The sequence below is a fragment of the Nematostella vectensis genome, chromosome 8 (genome assembly GCF_932526225.1).
Source record: "Nematostella vectensis chromosome 8, jaNemVect1.1, whole genome shotgun sequence".
Classification (NCBI taxonomy): Eukaryota; Metazoa; Cnidaria; class Anthozoa; order Actiniaria; family Edwardsiidae; genus Nematostella; species Nematostella vectensis.
The window spans coordinates 1,482,149-1,499,291 of NC_064041.1; the positions used below are offsets into that span (position 1 = coordinate 1,482,149).

General features: G+C 43.0%; 1 protein-coding gene across 3 annotated transcripts; it reads right to left on the bottom strand.

The window, feature by feature from the left end:
* Positions 1–145: 145 nt before the first annotated feature.
* LOC5509758 (far upstream element-binding protein 1) lies at positions 146–11,698 on the bottom strand. Of its 3 annotated transcripts, none has more exons than XM_048731271.1 (20): positions 11,551–11,698; positions 11,402–11,483; positions 11,275–11,307; positions 11,110–11,145; positions 10,365–10,490; positions 9,667–9,738; positions 8,908–8,977; positions 8,127–8,184; positions 7,818–7,896; positions 7,587–7,618; positions 7,338–7,484; positions 7,056–7,127; positions 6,522–6,627; positions 6,111–6,208; positions 5,740–5,953; positions 5,611–5,666; positions 4,663–4,715; positions 4,358–4,532; positions 4,067–4,196; positions 146–3,265 (listed from the first exon to the last, which is right to left on the bottom strand). In XM_048731271.1, the coding sequence occupies exons 1-20, from the start codon at positions 11,647–11,649 to the stop codon at positions 3,087–3,089; spliced, it is 1,917 nt and encodes a 638-aa protein (XP_048587228.1). In that variant the 5' UTR covers positions 11,650–11,698; the 3' UTR covers positions 146–3,086. The 3 variants fall into 3 exon arrangements, with proteins under 3 accessions (XP_048587228.1, XP_048587227.1, XP_048587226.1); XM_048731270.1 differs by having other exon boundaries at positions 146–3,262; positions 6,105–6,208; XM_048731269.1 differs by having other exon boundaries at positions 6,105–6,208.
* Between the last annotated feature and the right edge of the window lie 5,445 nt (positions 11,699–17,143).

The following is a 17,143-nucleotide window of genomic DNA, read 5'->3' on the forward strand; positions in this document are numbered from 1 at the left end:
TAGTTAATGTAAATTTCCTTTTAATAACACAAATAAAGCTAAATGTTTCATGTTTTTAAAACTTAAAGCCAATCCATACACATTCACATTCATCCATACACAAAGGGAGGCTAACAAGCGTTATGGGAAATACAATACTGCAATATATATAAACATTGAATTTTAATTAACAGCAATAAATGTGTGACAAAAAAGCATCTATGTTACATGGGCAATACAGACTTTCCACAATAACCATAACAAGGCATTGTGAAGTTTCGGAAAACACATAAATCAAATGGCGCAAAAGGCGGTCTTTGCATATCCCAAGTCTAGGATACTTACATTGCGACGCTACCTTGGTATCTACAAGAGTATACATTCACGAAAAATGCAAAATCAAAGCTAATCACAGAACACATACAAGATAGTAAGCAATATAACATAAATAAGTCATGTAAACATATACGGCGCAGTACGACACGGTTATATCATGGAGCTCGATTTCAATACACATAGGTGAAATGGAGTTGTGTTAATACTCTAGCTTGCCTGTCTGTACCGCGATCTTCCAAGCTCTGTCCTCCACACCTAAATACCTTAAACTGGCAAAAGCTGAAAACAAATGCCCTAGGCAGCAACCGCAACCATAACAAGTCTCAGATAAAACATATGCATGATGTATAAAGTGTTCGTAGTTTACAATGTTTGCCAAGTGAATAATAAAAATACGAAAATAAATACTTGGGTAAATCAGTGACCCACCGATTCGAAAGCCACAGCTTGATATTGAGCACTGAAAAACTCAAAATAGAAGAATGTTTTATGGCGATCATAGAAATAAACAATATTATTCTGAGTTGAGTCGGTCTGAGGCTTACCCCGGCTGTGCTGAAAATACACTTTGAGTGACTGCTGAAGAATTGACCACAAAAACGCGCAAATGGCATACAAGAATAATATAACCAAAATACAGTATAAACAAATTATACGGTCATGTATTCTACGAGTATCATAATAAAATGTCATAACAATCATTATCATGTTCATCATAAAAAAATAGCTACACAGCTGAATGAATAAACCAAGCACAAAATATATGGATGAAGCACAAGCAAAATATCGAGGAATGCATCAATTCTTCATCTATATCATCACTATATCTTATTACCAATCAGAATCATTTAGGCAGCACAAAAGATCATGCAATATAAATGTGGAAGAATGCATCTATGTGGTCTTATAGTCACAATTACAAAGAGAATCATTATGTACCGTTAAAACGAGGTACTTATCTTAATCAGCGGCAAACAGCCCTGGAACTAAAGCATTTAACAAAGTACTACAAATGAGCAAATATAGATTGGATAATTGATTGCTTATCATGGATTGACTGCAGCACGACATTCCTGTCTGAAGGGCCGGTGCGCCAGACAGCTGGGTGTTTATTCCCACTTTCATCTAAAAGCCTGGAAGGCAATGTACTGTTTCGCCAGCCAACACATTGTCAACATTTACTGATCAATGGTTTAAACTAAGACCTGTGCTGTGCTTGGACGTGCGGTTTTGATGGCTCAGCAGCTACCTGGTCCATATTTTTGGCCTGATCTTTTTGCACGAGGCCCCACTAGAGCTGGGTACAGTTGTCCCTCCAAAGACGTAGGTGTCTGGGTATAAAACCACTTTTAAACATTCAAAACTAAAACAATGATTGCTATCAATTTTAGATGACATGTTGATAGGATTGAAGCTTAGACGCAATGGCAGACGAATTGCACTAATGTCAACAAAGAGCCATTAATTTTAAACACATATATACACATTATTTGTCCTTTCCTGTGTCGTATGCTTCTAAGAACTATCTAAAAACTACTCCATTTTGTCAAAAATAAAAGCAAATTCGTGTGATGTCCGCGAATTACGTGTCTGGTGACGCGGTAAGCAGGTCAATGGTCGTGGTCTGTAACTGGTCAATGCCATTTGAGACGAGTGCATGCCCATGTGGCTTCCATCTAAAACAAGAGAGAAAAGTAGGTACAAATCGTCAGCTCAATGCGATGGAGGTGAAACCCTGTGGAGGAAACATATCAAGTAACAGGCATAAAATAGCACGACTAAGAACCCCAGACAAGATAGAATAATAGCAACTACAACAATAACAAGAAACAGTACATGTGAAAACAGTTCGTGTGTAAACAAGTCATAAATAGCAATAGGAAAGAGAGGAATTAGAATGCACAAAATGCAACATGGGGTATCAATGATACCAAATTATCATTGGCACAAATATCACGCAATGGTATTATTAATTTATCAAAAAATGCATAAAAATAAATAGCTCCAAATCAACACAAGTAAAATGGCAAGTATGGTTCAATGAAATATCGTAATGGTAGGCAATCAAGTAAAACAGCATAATAATAGACAAAAATAACAATGCAAGAAAACATCAAAACGACAAGAGTGGTTAGATGCTAAAAATCGGGCACCGCATGTTCCTGGGTGGATTGCCCACACTGTTGAGAACCAAGGCAACAATGTTAAAATGACATTTCAAACAAGTCATTTCAAGAAAATTAACACACTCCATCAATTAGAATACATGTAAAATTTCGAGAGTAAATGCTTGACAAATATCATAGTAAAGATTTCTAAACCCTAGTTTTGAAAACAAAATCTACTGTAGGAACAATTTAGATACACGTATACAGATACAGTCGTGATATCAATGGTTATCAGACATTCTTCTTAAGGTTTGACTATTAGATATATATGTTGCTGGGTTCCATCCTGGTTTAGTTAACCTAATGGCTCGCCCCTCCCCATTTACACATTCACATCGCAACCAGCAAAACCGAATGTTTAGTCTTTTGACATATCACAATAATTCAGGAACTGAGACCTTATTATATTTGACTGTTTGAATCCCTCGCTATCGGTTGGTCCACAATACAAAACATCCCCTACATATTTCAGCTGTTTTCTGTTAAAAAAACATTAGCTCCGAAAAGATCGTGACTTATTATTCAACCCCCTTTTGCCATGTAAATGCCATACAGTGATGCCAAACACCCAATAACGTTAGAGGTACTTACCTACAGGACGAGTTACTGGGGTGACTGTTGAGGCCCTTCCTGCTGCTGTTGCTGCTGCTGTTGTTGTTGCTGTTGTCCTGGCTGCCCTCCAGGCTGTTGGGCACCCTGTGGGTACTGGTAACCGTAGTAACTCTGCTGCTGCTTGAAGTACTCGTTCCACGCTGCACTGTAGTCAGGCTGGCCACCACCTGCTAAGAGATGACGAGGGGATTGTCCACCAGTCAGTCCTTTGTACTCTTATCTTTAATACAATAGTGTATTTACTAAAATATCCTTCAAAATAGCCATCCTCAATACACCGTTTCCACGATGTTGCACGCGCATCCAAAATGCCATGACTGGTTGGCCACAGCTTGATCTAAAATGGCGAGTGGCATAGCAAAGCGGAGTTTACAGATGAAGCTGCAGAAAAAGCTGCCAGAGTGCTTCTTTTGCAGAGTTTTGGAGCAAGAGTCAAATTTCCCTTTGTCCACATCTTTTTGAATCAGCTATGGCCTGCCAGTCTGTGGCATTTTGGACACGCGCTTAATATTGCGAAACCTGTCTATTGAAGTCCAATACTAGAGTGACAATCAACCTAGTGTAAGTAACTAGCTGATGGAGATGGAGGCTTTGTGTCTTGGTATTTAGCGGGTGAGTAAAATAGTGACATGATTGGCCTTCTTTAAACATCGACAAACCTGCTGGTCTTCATACCTACTCTAGTAACCATGCCAGCAGACATTAAATTTGTAAAGGGAAAAAAGAATGCAGAGATCAAATAACCTGTTTGTAGTTTAAATGTCCACAAGCATTAAAACCACGCCCTCCTGTAAGGTAAGGTGGGATGGCAGTTATCACTTGCAGTACAAGTCTCTCTGGCACCACAAGGTTTGCCCACAGACTCGCAAGACAGAATGAGGCAGGTTATGTTATGGTGCCCATCACAAGCATACTGCTCCCCCCCACTCCCTTGTTGCTACTAGAGGGGCCCTGGTAGGGCAGAGACTCACCAGCCTGAGCCCCCTGTCCTCCAGCAGCGGCGGCGGCAGCAGCTGCCTGTTGCTGGTAGTACTGCTGGTAGTATGCTGCCCAGGCTGCCGTGTAGTCTTGCTGTTGACCCTGCCCCGCCACCTGTTGGCCCTGGGGATACAACACAAGCAGTCAGTTGCACCACACAAGCCGTCAGTTGCACCACACAAGCCGTCAGTTGCACCACACAACCAGTCAGTCACACCACACAACCAGTCAGTCACACCACACAACCAGTCAGTCATCCATTTAGGTATCAAATGAGGCTTTACTTGTTGGCCATATTGCTGTTGTCCATACTGCTGCTGGGGATTGAACTGTTGCTGCTGCTGCTGTTGTTGTGGTGGCTGTTGGCCTCCGAACTGTTGCTGTTGGTTATTAAAGTTTTGTTGTTGCCAGTTGGGTTGCTGGTTCCAATTATTGCCATTTTGTTGGTTGTTATTCCAGCTGCAAATTTAAAAAAAAAAAAAACAGTGGTTCATAAGACTATTAGTCCAGTTCATATAGATTGAAAATAAAATAAACTGCTGTTCGTGTTCTCTAGGTAAATAAGCAATAAAAGGGCAAAAAGACTTACTTCTGGTTAAAGTTACCGCCACCTCCACGACCACGGCCTTGACCACCCCTTTGCTATTTAATAAATAAACCATTGCATTACAACAAATGATAAATACTGTGAGACATCACTAGAACACACACTCACTACAACTGTTCTATATTTCTAAACAAATCCTTTATTAGAAAGTAACAGTAAGCTGAGTTATGATAACTGTCTTGAAGCAGCAATTGCACCAGTTTATTTCCGGTGAATTACAGTAGGCAATAATTTCCAATTATGTTTGCGAAAAAAAAAAAAAAAAATATTTCAAAATTGTAAAAGCAGTACCTATTGAAAGTTTCTTTGAGGATGTGATAGATAATTTGGAGCGGATGACTTTTAAATAGTGCTTATTCTAATAGACTCAGTCAGTTGTTTCTGTTGGTCCGACAAAAATAAACTGGTAGCATTTCCACTTTGAAAGTTTGAGGGGGAATAATGTCCACAAGCATTAAAACCACACCCTCCTGTAGGGTAAGGTGGGATGGCAGTTATCACTTGCAGCAGAAGTCTCTCTGGCACCACAAGGTTTGCCCACAGACTCGCAAGACAGAATGAGGCAGGTTATGTTATGGTGCCTACTAGATTGAGAGTTTAATACACAAACCAGTATGACACATGAGGTTCAACCCTTACATTCTAGAGGACAATGAAGTACATGCACATACAACAACATAAGACAATATGCCACACTGTTTTTGCCTGTAATTCAGTTGAAAGACTGTAAGAGGGTAAGTTAATAAACAAGAATTATTATTACTTGGTTTAAATATGCCTAGGTTGTTCAAATGGCTCTTATGTTTTTTCTAAATTCTTTGTTTCCACTTGAGCTTGGGTTAATCAGCAAATATCAGAATTGCTGGGAAATACTACTGTATGAAATCTTGGGATAGAACAATGTTCTAATATAGTAAAATTAATACTTACATCACTGATTTTTTCATTGATCATCTTTTCTGCTTGCTGTATCTGTTGGTCTGTGCCTGTAATGACATTCCAGGTGAGCTGTTGAAGTCAATAATTAAAATAATGCGTATCAACAGAAATGATGCATACCTCTGATAACAAAGAATTTTGTGGGATTATTTTCTGGGACATTTCTGTTTAGCTCAACATGGGCACCAGAGACAGCAATAATCTGTTTGATGGTCTCCCCTCCTTTTCCAATGATGAGCCCACACTTGTTTCCTGGTACGGGCATTTCCAAGGTGTTAATGCCTGGCATATTTGCTGGTGGACCTCTTGGTGGGGGTCCACCCCTCTGTCTCGACTACAAGAGTCAAAACACAAGCAAAATTAATATCAACATTGTGTGTGAAAATCTGGATGACAAACACAGTCAGACAGACAGAGAGACGGACCAGCCACTGGCTGGACAGACTAACTGGCGGATTGACAAATTCACTGTAAGACGAACAGACCTCTACCTGGCTGATAATTTCATTGATGATCTTTTCAACTTTTTGGATCTGCTCTTGGCTTCCCTGTACTGTTGCCATCCGGTCCGAGCTGTTGGGATTATCTTCTACAATATGACAGGAACACCAAAACAAAGGTCAATGTTTTTTTTTTAATTACGGCATGTCAAGTTGAGAAACAAGAAGACAAGCCCATAAAAGTAAAAAGTTTGCCAAGTCTAAAATGGCAAGGTACTGTAAATGTCATTCAAGACTAGATTCAAATTTCAGTCTAGCAGGCATCCTTTTAAATTTTGACTCTTTCTTCTACAAACAGTATATGAACATAGCACTTTTCAGTACTTGGAGATGCGAGCTAATCAATGAGTGGACTGTAATTACTGAATGCTTATTAGATATGTGCACGTCTCAATGGCTTACTTGCTGGGTTAAATTGTACTCTGGCACCCGACTCTGCCTGAATTCTTTTTATTGTTTCACCACCCTTTCCAATAACAAAACCAACCACATCTCTCGGCACAGGGATCTGCAATAAAATAATGGGGCAATTTCTTGTTACGAAAAATTTTAACAGAATATCAAGCAATGTCTATCAATGGGAGTCAAAATTCTGGTACCAAAAAAATTAAATCTGCAGCAATCGTTTTGGTGTCATTATAAATATAAACATGTCAGTAAACATGTGTGGTAATTCCATGGAAATATCTTTCTTAGGAGCTGTTGAAATCAATTGGGAATTCTTCAAAAGGCACTAAAATTTAATCACTTTCCACACCAATTTCAATTCTTTTGGCAATCCCGTATAATTTTTGAAACTGTATAATGTAAAATTATAAAAATTTATTACACAACTTTTGCCCATGGGCTGCTAAAATTTTGCTAAAATTTATATGAGTAGAAAAGTTAAATGCCAGAATATACTGTAAGCAATTATAAGCAATTAAAAAAAATCACCTCTAAAGTGGTAGCACCAAGTTGTCTATTGTCTTGCCTTTTTCCCAAGAAGTCCAGAGCAGGCTTGCTTTGCTAAAATGAAAGTACAAAAGCCTAAATTGGGATGTTATCTGCAGCAGATCTGTATACTTGCTGATAAGCAATATTTGATAAAAAAGTAGATCAGTTACATGAGTAAATTGGCCAATGGAAACAAATACTTTGTGTGCCTTGGCGGGCGGGGGGGGGGGTGTGATAGGCTTTGTTTAACTCCCTGGCTTTGTCGCTGGTTTTTCTAAATACCTCAAGCTCTTTCTCTGTGAGGAGGTCCGTCACCAGATCCTTGCCACGCTGGCACCGGGTGTTGTCGCCCATAATGCGGAGAGGTTTCTCGGGGGCATTAGCATAGGGTCCATCTTGGACCATTACCATGCGGCACTGGGCCCGTTCCTATGGCAATGTGAGTTTCACAGGGAAGTATTAATCAACACTTGATCACTCTAAATACCACACAGCTATGTAAGGCAAAAAATTCTGAGTATTTAAACTAACCTGTAAGTTCTTGATTGTTTCACCGCCTTTTCCTGTTTGAATAATATTATATAAATTATACTAGTATAAATTGTTCTGAGTACAAAGGCAGTCGAGGTTTTGGGGTTTTATTATCATATAATGCTGAATTTTGTAATTTACAAAGGATTTCTTTCTCTCTTATTGTACCCAAGCTGGTTAAGAGGTATATCACAATTCCTGTGGATTCATGATGTCCCTGTATTGGCTTACCGATAATCAATCCAACTTTGCTAGCAGGAATCATCATCTCTATTACCTGCTCGCCAGGGGCAACAACTGGGACAGACATCTAAAAGAACCAGAGATTACTTAAAAGCAAAAACAATGCTAAATGCTAACAATGCTAGTATTAAAAAATGTTGTCATTGCAAATAGCAAATATCGATTGACAATTGGAAGTTCTATGACTGAAAGGTTCTACTCTAGAAGAATATGGATCATTCATCTGGCTCAGGCATTGCTGGATTTCATTGCAATAATTCTTCATGTGTAGTTTAACAACATTTTTCTCATACATACCAAGGAATCGGGAATTTTTCCTTCTTCGCATATCTTGTTCAGAACTTGTTTAGCTTTTCTGTAGGAAAAAAAACATCAAACTTCATTATAAACACTTAAAATAATTAAAATTCTAAGACTTACAGTACTACTGGTTATCGTATTAATTAGCTGTAAGAATTAAACTAACCATATAATCTATCCACATTCTCATGATTTCAGTAGAAATATGACCATTTTCATTTGTCATTCACAATGGTCCCATTTTTTTAAATCGCAGTGGCTATATGCCCAACAGTCGAGAAAGGTCCTCAATGGACTAAATGCCCAACTGTTTTCGATTTAATTCAAATAAATTGTCGACCTACTGAGTTCTAATTATGTTTGTTAAGAAAGGCAAGCCAATCTTAGTTAAGTTTTGTTGTCAGTATTGAATGTTTTTTTATTGTCTATGTACACTATAAAATTGTAATTTTAGTGCCACTTAGAAATTTTCTACAATAATGCTACTAAATGGCGATAAGTTCTCAATTTGCTAAAATATCATGGTAAATTGTCAAACTTGTGAGTTCATTGTATTCTATATTACTTAAGAAAGGTATGGGCTTTTTTTGTCTGAATTGAATGTTTTTCCTAACATATGGTGATAAAAAAAGTAACAATTAGATAGTCATTTCGTCAAGATCTAGGAGTTTTAGCCACCATACCATTGAGGTTGATTTTAAACCATTCACATGACATAAAAGATAGATAAAGCAAACTGGCCCATGCTGTGTTTAATAAAAAGCTGTACTGGACTCACTCCACAGCCTGTACTGTGCCTCCAATGGTTACTGATCTGTCAGGGGGTGACATCATACCAGCGGGTGGATCTAGAAAGAAGAGGTAGGAGAACAAAGAACTCAATCCATACCCTGTTTACTCCAATATAAGATCCCTTGTGCTTACTTTATTCTTTTGGTCCCAAATATAGTGCTGATTCAATGGAGGTACTTATTCCTAAGATTGAAATGTGCAACAGTTGGAGTATATCTTTTCTTTTATAGTTGTGAATTCAAATGCTTGACAGGTGATTGAGTGTAGTTAATGATACCAACATGACCAATCAATTCCCTTGCTGTGTACATCAAATGGTTTACGATGCGACAGTGATAACATAATAGCCATTGATGGATTTATATAGTTGAAAAACTACACAACATTCCCAAAACAGGCATGGACTCTGGATTCACTGCGGTCACAAATTTGACTTTAATTTCATACTACGTCAACAGCTAGCAATATATTGGTAATGGCATGTCAAAGTGTGTATGTTATATGATTATTATAGCTTTTATTATCTAATATACACCTGTTTCAAATAGGTTGCATTCGTACCTGAGGTAATCCATGGAGCATGGATTCTAAAAATTGAGACCTTATTTTAATTAGGGGAGTTTATTTTAAGTGGGGTGTTTTAGAGAAGTTCTGGGTCAAAGGGGTCACTTATTTGAGAAGATGGATACCATCACTGCTTGGCACAGCTGTATGCTGTCACGTGCTGGATAATGTGGTCTGATACCTGGCGCAACTTGTATCCTAGCTCCTGTCTCTGACTGTAGTTTGTTTATTTGTTCCCCTCCACGTCCAATGACTAAAAACAATACAGTAAGCCCACTGACTATGGGTTTGGCATGGCATGGGTAAAACATCACAGCAAAGCAAAATAGCCCAGTTTCAAATTCTACTATGCCCTACTGGATGGACTAAATATGCATAAATACAGTGCACAATCTTCGGTTTAGGGCAAATCACACATATACCAGCAAGAATCCTTGGAAAATAAAATAATACAAAATACGGAAATAAAATAATAGAAAAACTTGTGGATTGTTCATACTCTGGTATTTTCAAATGGCACAATGAGTCTTTAGGCCTAGATATCCAGCAGGAAAGGTGAAATTCAAACAGGAATATTACAGTAGATGTTGCAATAAATCCTTTCACATTTCAAATAAGAATTATTCAACCTTTAGAAAGTTGTAAAAAATGTCACAAGCATAAGTTTGAGGAGTGAGAAAGCAAATGCTCCAAAGTTTCAAACACAACAAATAAACAACACAGGGGTTTAGACACACAGTAAAAAGTTCTTATGAAGTCACAATTCAGCCAGCTTTTTATTGTTTTCTAGCTGTTAACTTTCCCCCACCTGGTGCTTAGGGAAAACCAGGAATGATTGACGTAAAAACCTTGTATCCTCATTCATCATGGCCGCCTTACCCAGTCCAACATATTTGTTGGGAATTTTCACTTCCTCTGTGGTCATGGACCCAAGACCAGCTCTCTGGGCTATGCTTGCTGCTACTTGGAGGGCAATTGATTTAGGATCTTTACCATCAATACCACCTGAAACAAACAACTTGCTATTGGAGCTGCTATTCACCACAAGCCATTTGCACTAACAACCTATATCTTAGGTTGAAATGGAGAAATGATCTCAAATTATATTTAATAAGCTTCTTTTTTGTTACAGACCTTGAAATCCTCCTACTTTTCTTTCAAGTGAAATAAAATCTTGCATCACAGCAAGAGAGCTCAAGAAACATAAAAGAAAATGAGGAGTTGTCTCAGGTATTGTTGGAAAGGGTTTTCTTTTTTCTTGGGCAAAATCATTTCTGTTTATATTGGCTTGAATTTGCCACAAATCACATATCAGTTAATGCAAGTCGTCTATTGCTATTTAATGTGATAACATTCCTTGGCATAGGAATTCCGGAATTAGCTTTTTTCGAATAATTTACCACACTAACTTATGAATGCCTATAGTATAAAAACAAAAAAATTGTCGAGGAAAAAATTACTGTACTTAGAACTTGATAAGAGAGACTATAATGAAAAATAATGATAAATAGACGGAGACTATGCTCGGTGATTTCCAACTCCTTCTACCTTGCGATAACTGTAAGGCTTCGCAAAAATTCCCCCATAAGAAAATAAAACCCACAACAAAACCAAGCATTTTTACCATCCGTCATTAACTTCTTTGCAGGAGAAGACTCATCTACAAGAAAAAAAAAACAGAATTAGCGACTTATTAGGTACAAATCACTATCATTTTACGGCATTGGAGCAAGACGTTTACTTTTTTCGCTCGGTTACAATCCTAAACAACTTACGGATCCCAACTTACCATCGTCATGAAGTCTTTTGCGACTCATATCGCCTGTTAGATAAGTACAAAAAAGAATAATAAGGGCCTCTAATATTTATCTATCTCCTATGGCAATTGAGGAAACAGTTTGAATGTCTTTTCTTACCATAATCAGGCATGGACGGGGCGCTCGAGGGGGCAGCTTCGCTGCTGGCCGCTGTACTTGCCGACCCCATTCGCGCCGCTATCTGAGAGGAAAAAACATAGAATTAGCTGCAAAAAAATCATTATCTGAGAAACAGATAGTTATTTTACCTCTTTGGCGCGTTTTAAGGCGTCGGCAAAAGCTGAACTCGTGTCTGTGGCCGTATTTGAAGGTGGTGGAACCGCTTGAAAATTGAGACCGTCCGCCATGATGAAGAGAAAGGTAGAAAGACATGTGACGCACGGCTACTGAGGCATCATGGGTCACGCGCAGTCTTTAGGCCTGGGAACAAGGTTGTAAAGAAAGTGAGTTTTATCACAGGTAGCCCAAGCTATTTACTGTGATACCTGTGGTAGCCCAGTCATAAAATGCAACTTTTTTTTCTGTTGTCTCGCGATTTGCACAATGCAATTCCCAAGAACCCTTGCGCCACAGGCGATATTTTTTATTTTAGTGTATTGATTGCGACCTTTTTGAAGCCTAGTTACCAGTCTACGGAACAGATGCTCATTTGCATAAGCCACTGTCCGGCATCCTCGATTCCATGCGACGCCATTTTCTGCCTTTTGTCATGACAACAGCCCACCCTTTGACGAGGCGATGTTTTGCGAAGTTTTATTTCATTTAAAACATTAGATAGTATGCTCGCCTGTTATACTTTTTAAACAAAAAAATATCATGACAAAAAGTATAAGGGTCAACTTATCTCATGTTAACAAATCAACTTCCTAAGAAGTCTTAAAAGAATCAGATTTTGACGATGTTTTAAAGAGAATGAATCACATGAGAAAAGTTCTAACTCACTAAACTTCACATTTTTGGTACATCCAGTCATAAGCAAAGTTAAAAGCCGAGACTCACAGCAGCTAAAACTGTTATTTTACTTAATCTGAGTGAACTCTGAACATATATTTCCACCTGGTTTTTAAATTATTAAACGATTACGAACTTGCATGGTTTTACCATCTCCAAACCGCAAAGCACGCATGTAATTATTTTCTAAATATCTCGAAAAGGCGTGTAAATCGCTTGAAAATTTGTATTGGACGTTTGATAAGAATTCCTTAAGGAATTCGTCTGGGAGGTCTGATTTCCGTAGCACCATTTATTAAGAGTGTTTAATAGAATAGACATGCAGCAACAGCCAATAATTATGTTTGCTTCTAAAAACATTTTTGGTACACCTTCTCATAGACTCGTTTTATGAAAATCATGTACAATATATGAATCTCCAACTAATAAACTCTCGGTGTGTGAAAGATGGGCTCCAGATCCTAACGCGTTAAAAAATAGGAGGATAAATTAAAAAGTGGCCATTCACTCAGTCTCGACAAAATCTTTGTTCTAGCCGTAGAAGCGTGCGTAGGGGGGGGGGGGGGGGGGACTTTGGCCGTTCATAGAAACGATTCGCGTAGATAAACTTTTACTAAAAGTTAATCTACGCAAAACACACCCGCACCGCGCCCCGCCGCGCCCCCCAGCCTTACGGAACGGCAAGCGCTTGCCCATCCGGCGGAGGTATGCCCTCAGCGCGGCTCCGCGCGGTAACATGCGGGAACCTAACAATTAGACCCCCGTCTGTCCTGTAGTATACCGAGCCTTCGAAGGATGAAGTGCGGAAAAGATTACTGCGGGTGGCTAAAGGTCGGCCATGCAAACACGTGCGGCCAGAGGTGCATGGACACCTACCGCAAGGTGCACCTCCAAAGGCTCCGTAAGGGCAGCCCCCTCCCCGTGCCGTGCAGGATCTGCGGCATAGGGACGCAGTCGGAAACGCGGTTGTGCCGCCCCTGCGGAGCGAATCCTGTAGGGCTCGAATGATATCAGACAGGACGAGTGCGAACCGTTCCCGAGGCGCGCTCGGGAACGGTTCGCACTCGTCCTGTCTGATATCGTAGCCCGCGATACGGGCAATTAGAGACTGGGTGGCACAAGGCATACCCAAACACTCGCCCCGCCGGCTGTGATACGGGCAATTAGAGACTGGGTGGCACAAGACATACCCAAACACTCGCCCCGCCGGCTGTGATACGGGCAATTAGAGACTGGGTGGCACAAGGCATACCCAAACATGGACGCTTACATAGAGGAGATTCTCAATAGCATGCCTGACAAAGAGGCGCCCGCTGTACTGGCAGGGCTGGTCCAGAACATCCTGGACGAGGACATCCCCGAGGATGTCAAGCACAAGCTGCTTAAGCCGCTCATACCGGCGAAAGCGCGGCCAGAGAAAGTCTGGCGCGAGTTCGACCCTTTGCTGGAGCAAAAGGGCCCAGAGGGCTTAGACCCCGAGAAGTACTATTCTCTCTTCGTCGGCGGCGCCCATCTTCGGTTCCCAAGCGTGAATGCCACTCTTCGGGGCCAAGACATAAGCGCCGGTGTTTACCAGGAGATACGAGATCTTGGTGGAGCAGGTGTCATTGCCCTAAATCCGGTTATGCGGGGGCCTGATATTAATGACGAGGGCTCGGTGTGGTGGGTCTCGCACGAGCGAGAGTCTCTGCGGGCAAACGCAGTGTTGCCACCGGTGCTTGAGATGGTAGACCCTGACCGGCGTTACAGACTCTTTACGGTCGTTGGTAAGGCCCTCTCAGAGCCATTGGCGCCAATCACAGAGGAGGAAGGGCGCTCGGAGCACAATATTGGTGGGTCATTAGTCAAAAGAGGGGACCAAATCGCAGTCGGCGCCCTGGAAGGCATCGATGCGGGTATTTGGGAGAAAGGACGAGAGTACATCGTCTACGTGAGATACGAGCTTCGCCCTTTACATGAGCAAAATGGTGAGCCTGGGCCAATGTTTGAGCGAGAGGGGGTGACACCTTCGCTTACTGTGTTGTGAGTTATGCTGCCGACTTCTTGAGGAATCGCGGCACCTCGCGCTCCCTCGGTCTAACCAAGACACGAGGCAAGATCCTCGAGCGATTTGACAAGAAGCTGGCCACTACGGGATGCACCAAAGAAGACCTCTTTGAGATGGAAAAGAAGCTCGAGGTAAAGCTAGTAGCCGTGGACGCCCTGGGTAACATTCTGTGGGACTCGGGGAAGTACAAGACTAAGGCGAGGGTCACTATCCCTTGCCACAATAACCACGCCTGGGCGGAGCTTCCGACCGAAACACCTGCGATCACGAGCGTCCACGGCCTAGACTTCGAGGATGAGGGGGAGCTTCGTTCCTTATGTCAGGAGAAGGCTCTAACCAGTGCCGCCACAAAAACGCGGGGGGCAAAAGTGCGAGAGGTGCTCATTCGCTTTATAAACAGGGCGATCCCCAGAAGCACGAGGATCTGGCTGTGCGGGCGCGTTATAGTCAAGCACGAAGGCAAACTGTACCGATCGGGACAGAACAGAGCGGCTATCGACAGGGCGTTTACAGACGAGACAGGACATGATCCTCAATGGCTCCCTGATGATCACCCAGCCTACCAAGAGTACACCGAAGCTACGCACTCGATGGGCTGCGCAATAGGGTATCGTTTTAAGAAATGGACCCAAAGAGAGAACATCAGGCCAACGCCTCTTAAAACAGGGACGTCTGGCGGGCGGCGCAGGTTGAGCAAGGAAAACTTAGGGGCGCAGCCTCATGCGCACATCGACATGCGTGTGGCGTACCTAGGATGCGAGGACAGTGTCTTCTGTGGCGCCTCGGACGCCATTGATATGGTACGGAAATACGGCTTCCCTACGAACGTGTATAGTATCGCGGATGTTGTGGGACGGCCATTGAGCGAGGTTCTTCAACTAACCGGGGTCATTCAGCTGACCGAGTGGGAGTTCTCTGAGGCCTGCCACCCCTACACTTCCGGGAGGGTAGGGAAGCACTTGGAACAAAACGAGGGCTGGATCACCACGCCAGAGCTCAAGGACCTGTTAGACTCGGGTGACCTCGCCATGGCCACGGCGAGGGAGGTGTTGTACAGCGTCGAAAAAAAGGACTCCATCAGATTCCCCCACTCCAGCGCTTGCCGTTCCGGCGGCGAAGACTTGCAGTATCCTAAGGGTCGAGATCTCGCTGTCCGTTTCGTAGGCAAGTGCGCTCGCCATGGCGACGAGTCCTCGATCGTAGTTCGCGACCGTGAAGAAGCCGCGTATCTGACAAACCTCCTTGCGGGCACCGACCACTTACTTAACTTCGAGCATGCCGACGGGGCTCATCTGATCCAATACAAAGACGGTGTCCGACGCTCACAATGGTACCATATCAGGGCCTTCGTCTTGGCGTACACAAACATAGCGTTGCGACGCATGTTGAGGCGGATTCCTCGCGAAGACGTCCTCCGGGTGTGCACAGATGCCATATACGCAAAGGCTGTGCCCAGTGGTGTAAAGCTCGTGGAGCGAAATCCGAGGTATGGAGAGTGGCGCCACAAAAAGCCTGGGTACGAGTGGCGACCCGAAGCGGCTTGGGATCCGAAGAAGTCGGGGAGCTTGGCCAAAGAGGCAAGTAGAGTATCTAGCCATGCGGCCGTGTCAGGTAGCGTGTTGTGGTGACTATGGGCAGGTCCCACCCTGGGGAGATAAAAAGGGGCCTCATGATATGCTCGAGGAGTGGGCACAAGGGAACATCCGCTGATTCGAGTCCGACTACCGCTGCCTGTGTGAAGACTGCGGAAAGCCGTACAGTACATGCAACTGCGGCTCTGCCGCGCCCTCCTCCAGGCTCCACGACATAAAGGACCGGATTTGGTGTCGGTCAGATTCCCAACAGCTTGAGGTGTTTCGAGAGGAGTGGGATGGGGTAGCGTTCGACGCGGCGATCGAGCAGGCCCACCCAAGCGATATGTGGGTGTGCTCGACCAACAATATGGGGGCTCTTGTTCAGCAGCGATTGATAGAGCACCACAGCAAAAACTACCCCCGATTGCCAGCAACCATCCGATTTGACCCCGATCCTAGCGTCGCGCATCGTTATCGCAAGCAAGGGCGGCCAGTGCCCGTGCAAGGCAAAGGGGGTGAGAAGGTCGACGCGTACAAAGGCACGGTAGTCGAGGTTCTTCTCGACGCGGTCCTTAACGGGCTTCCCCTCGAGTGGAAATACGCGGGCTGGGGAACCGTCCACCGGGTGCAGGGCAAGACCATCCAGACTCCAAGACGACTGTTTATCATAGACCACAGCTTAGATTGCTGGATCACGATTGCTGTATACACCGGGATCTCCCGCGTGCTGCACGCCGACCAGATAGTCCGCGTAATTCCCCCCGATAACGCCCCCGGTGCCTTGGCTCCCACAGAACTGCAGGCTACGCCCAGTGAAGAGCTCATTACAGAGCGAATCAAGCGATACGCTGTAGACAACAGGCAAAAGGGTCGCACAAAGTACACGGGATCGCCCCACGTTCTAACGGTAGACCACGTACTCGGCATGATTGCTGACGCGGAAAAGAAGTGCACGGTCTGTGGCACTCAGCTTCTGTTTCAGGGATACACCAAGAGCCATCCCCAATGCTTCAGTATCGACCGGCTGGACGACAGTCAGGGTCACTACAAGTGGAATGCCAGACTCACGTTCCTTAGCTGCAATAGAAGGCACAAGCGCTGATCAGCGATGCCGTGCTTAGAGTACGCCGTGTAATACAACACTGGCTGTCCGGGCTCCATAACCCACTTTAGTATTGGGTATGCCTTGCTTGTCCACCACGGGTCCGTCGCTCGCCGTCGGCCCTTGTCCTGGAGGTCTTTCTCATTTACGGCGATGTACACCTCCGT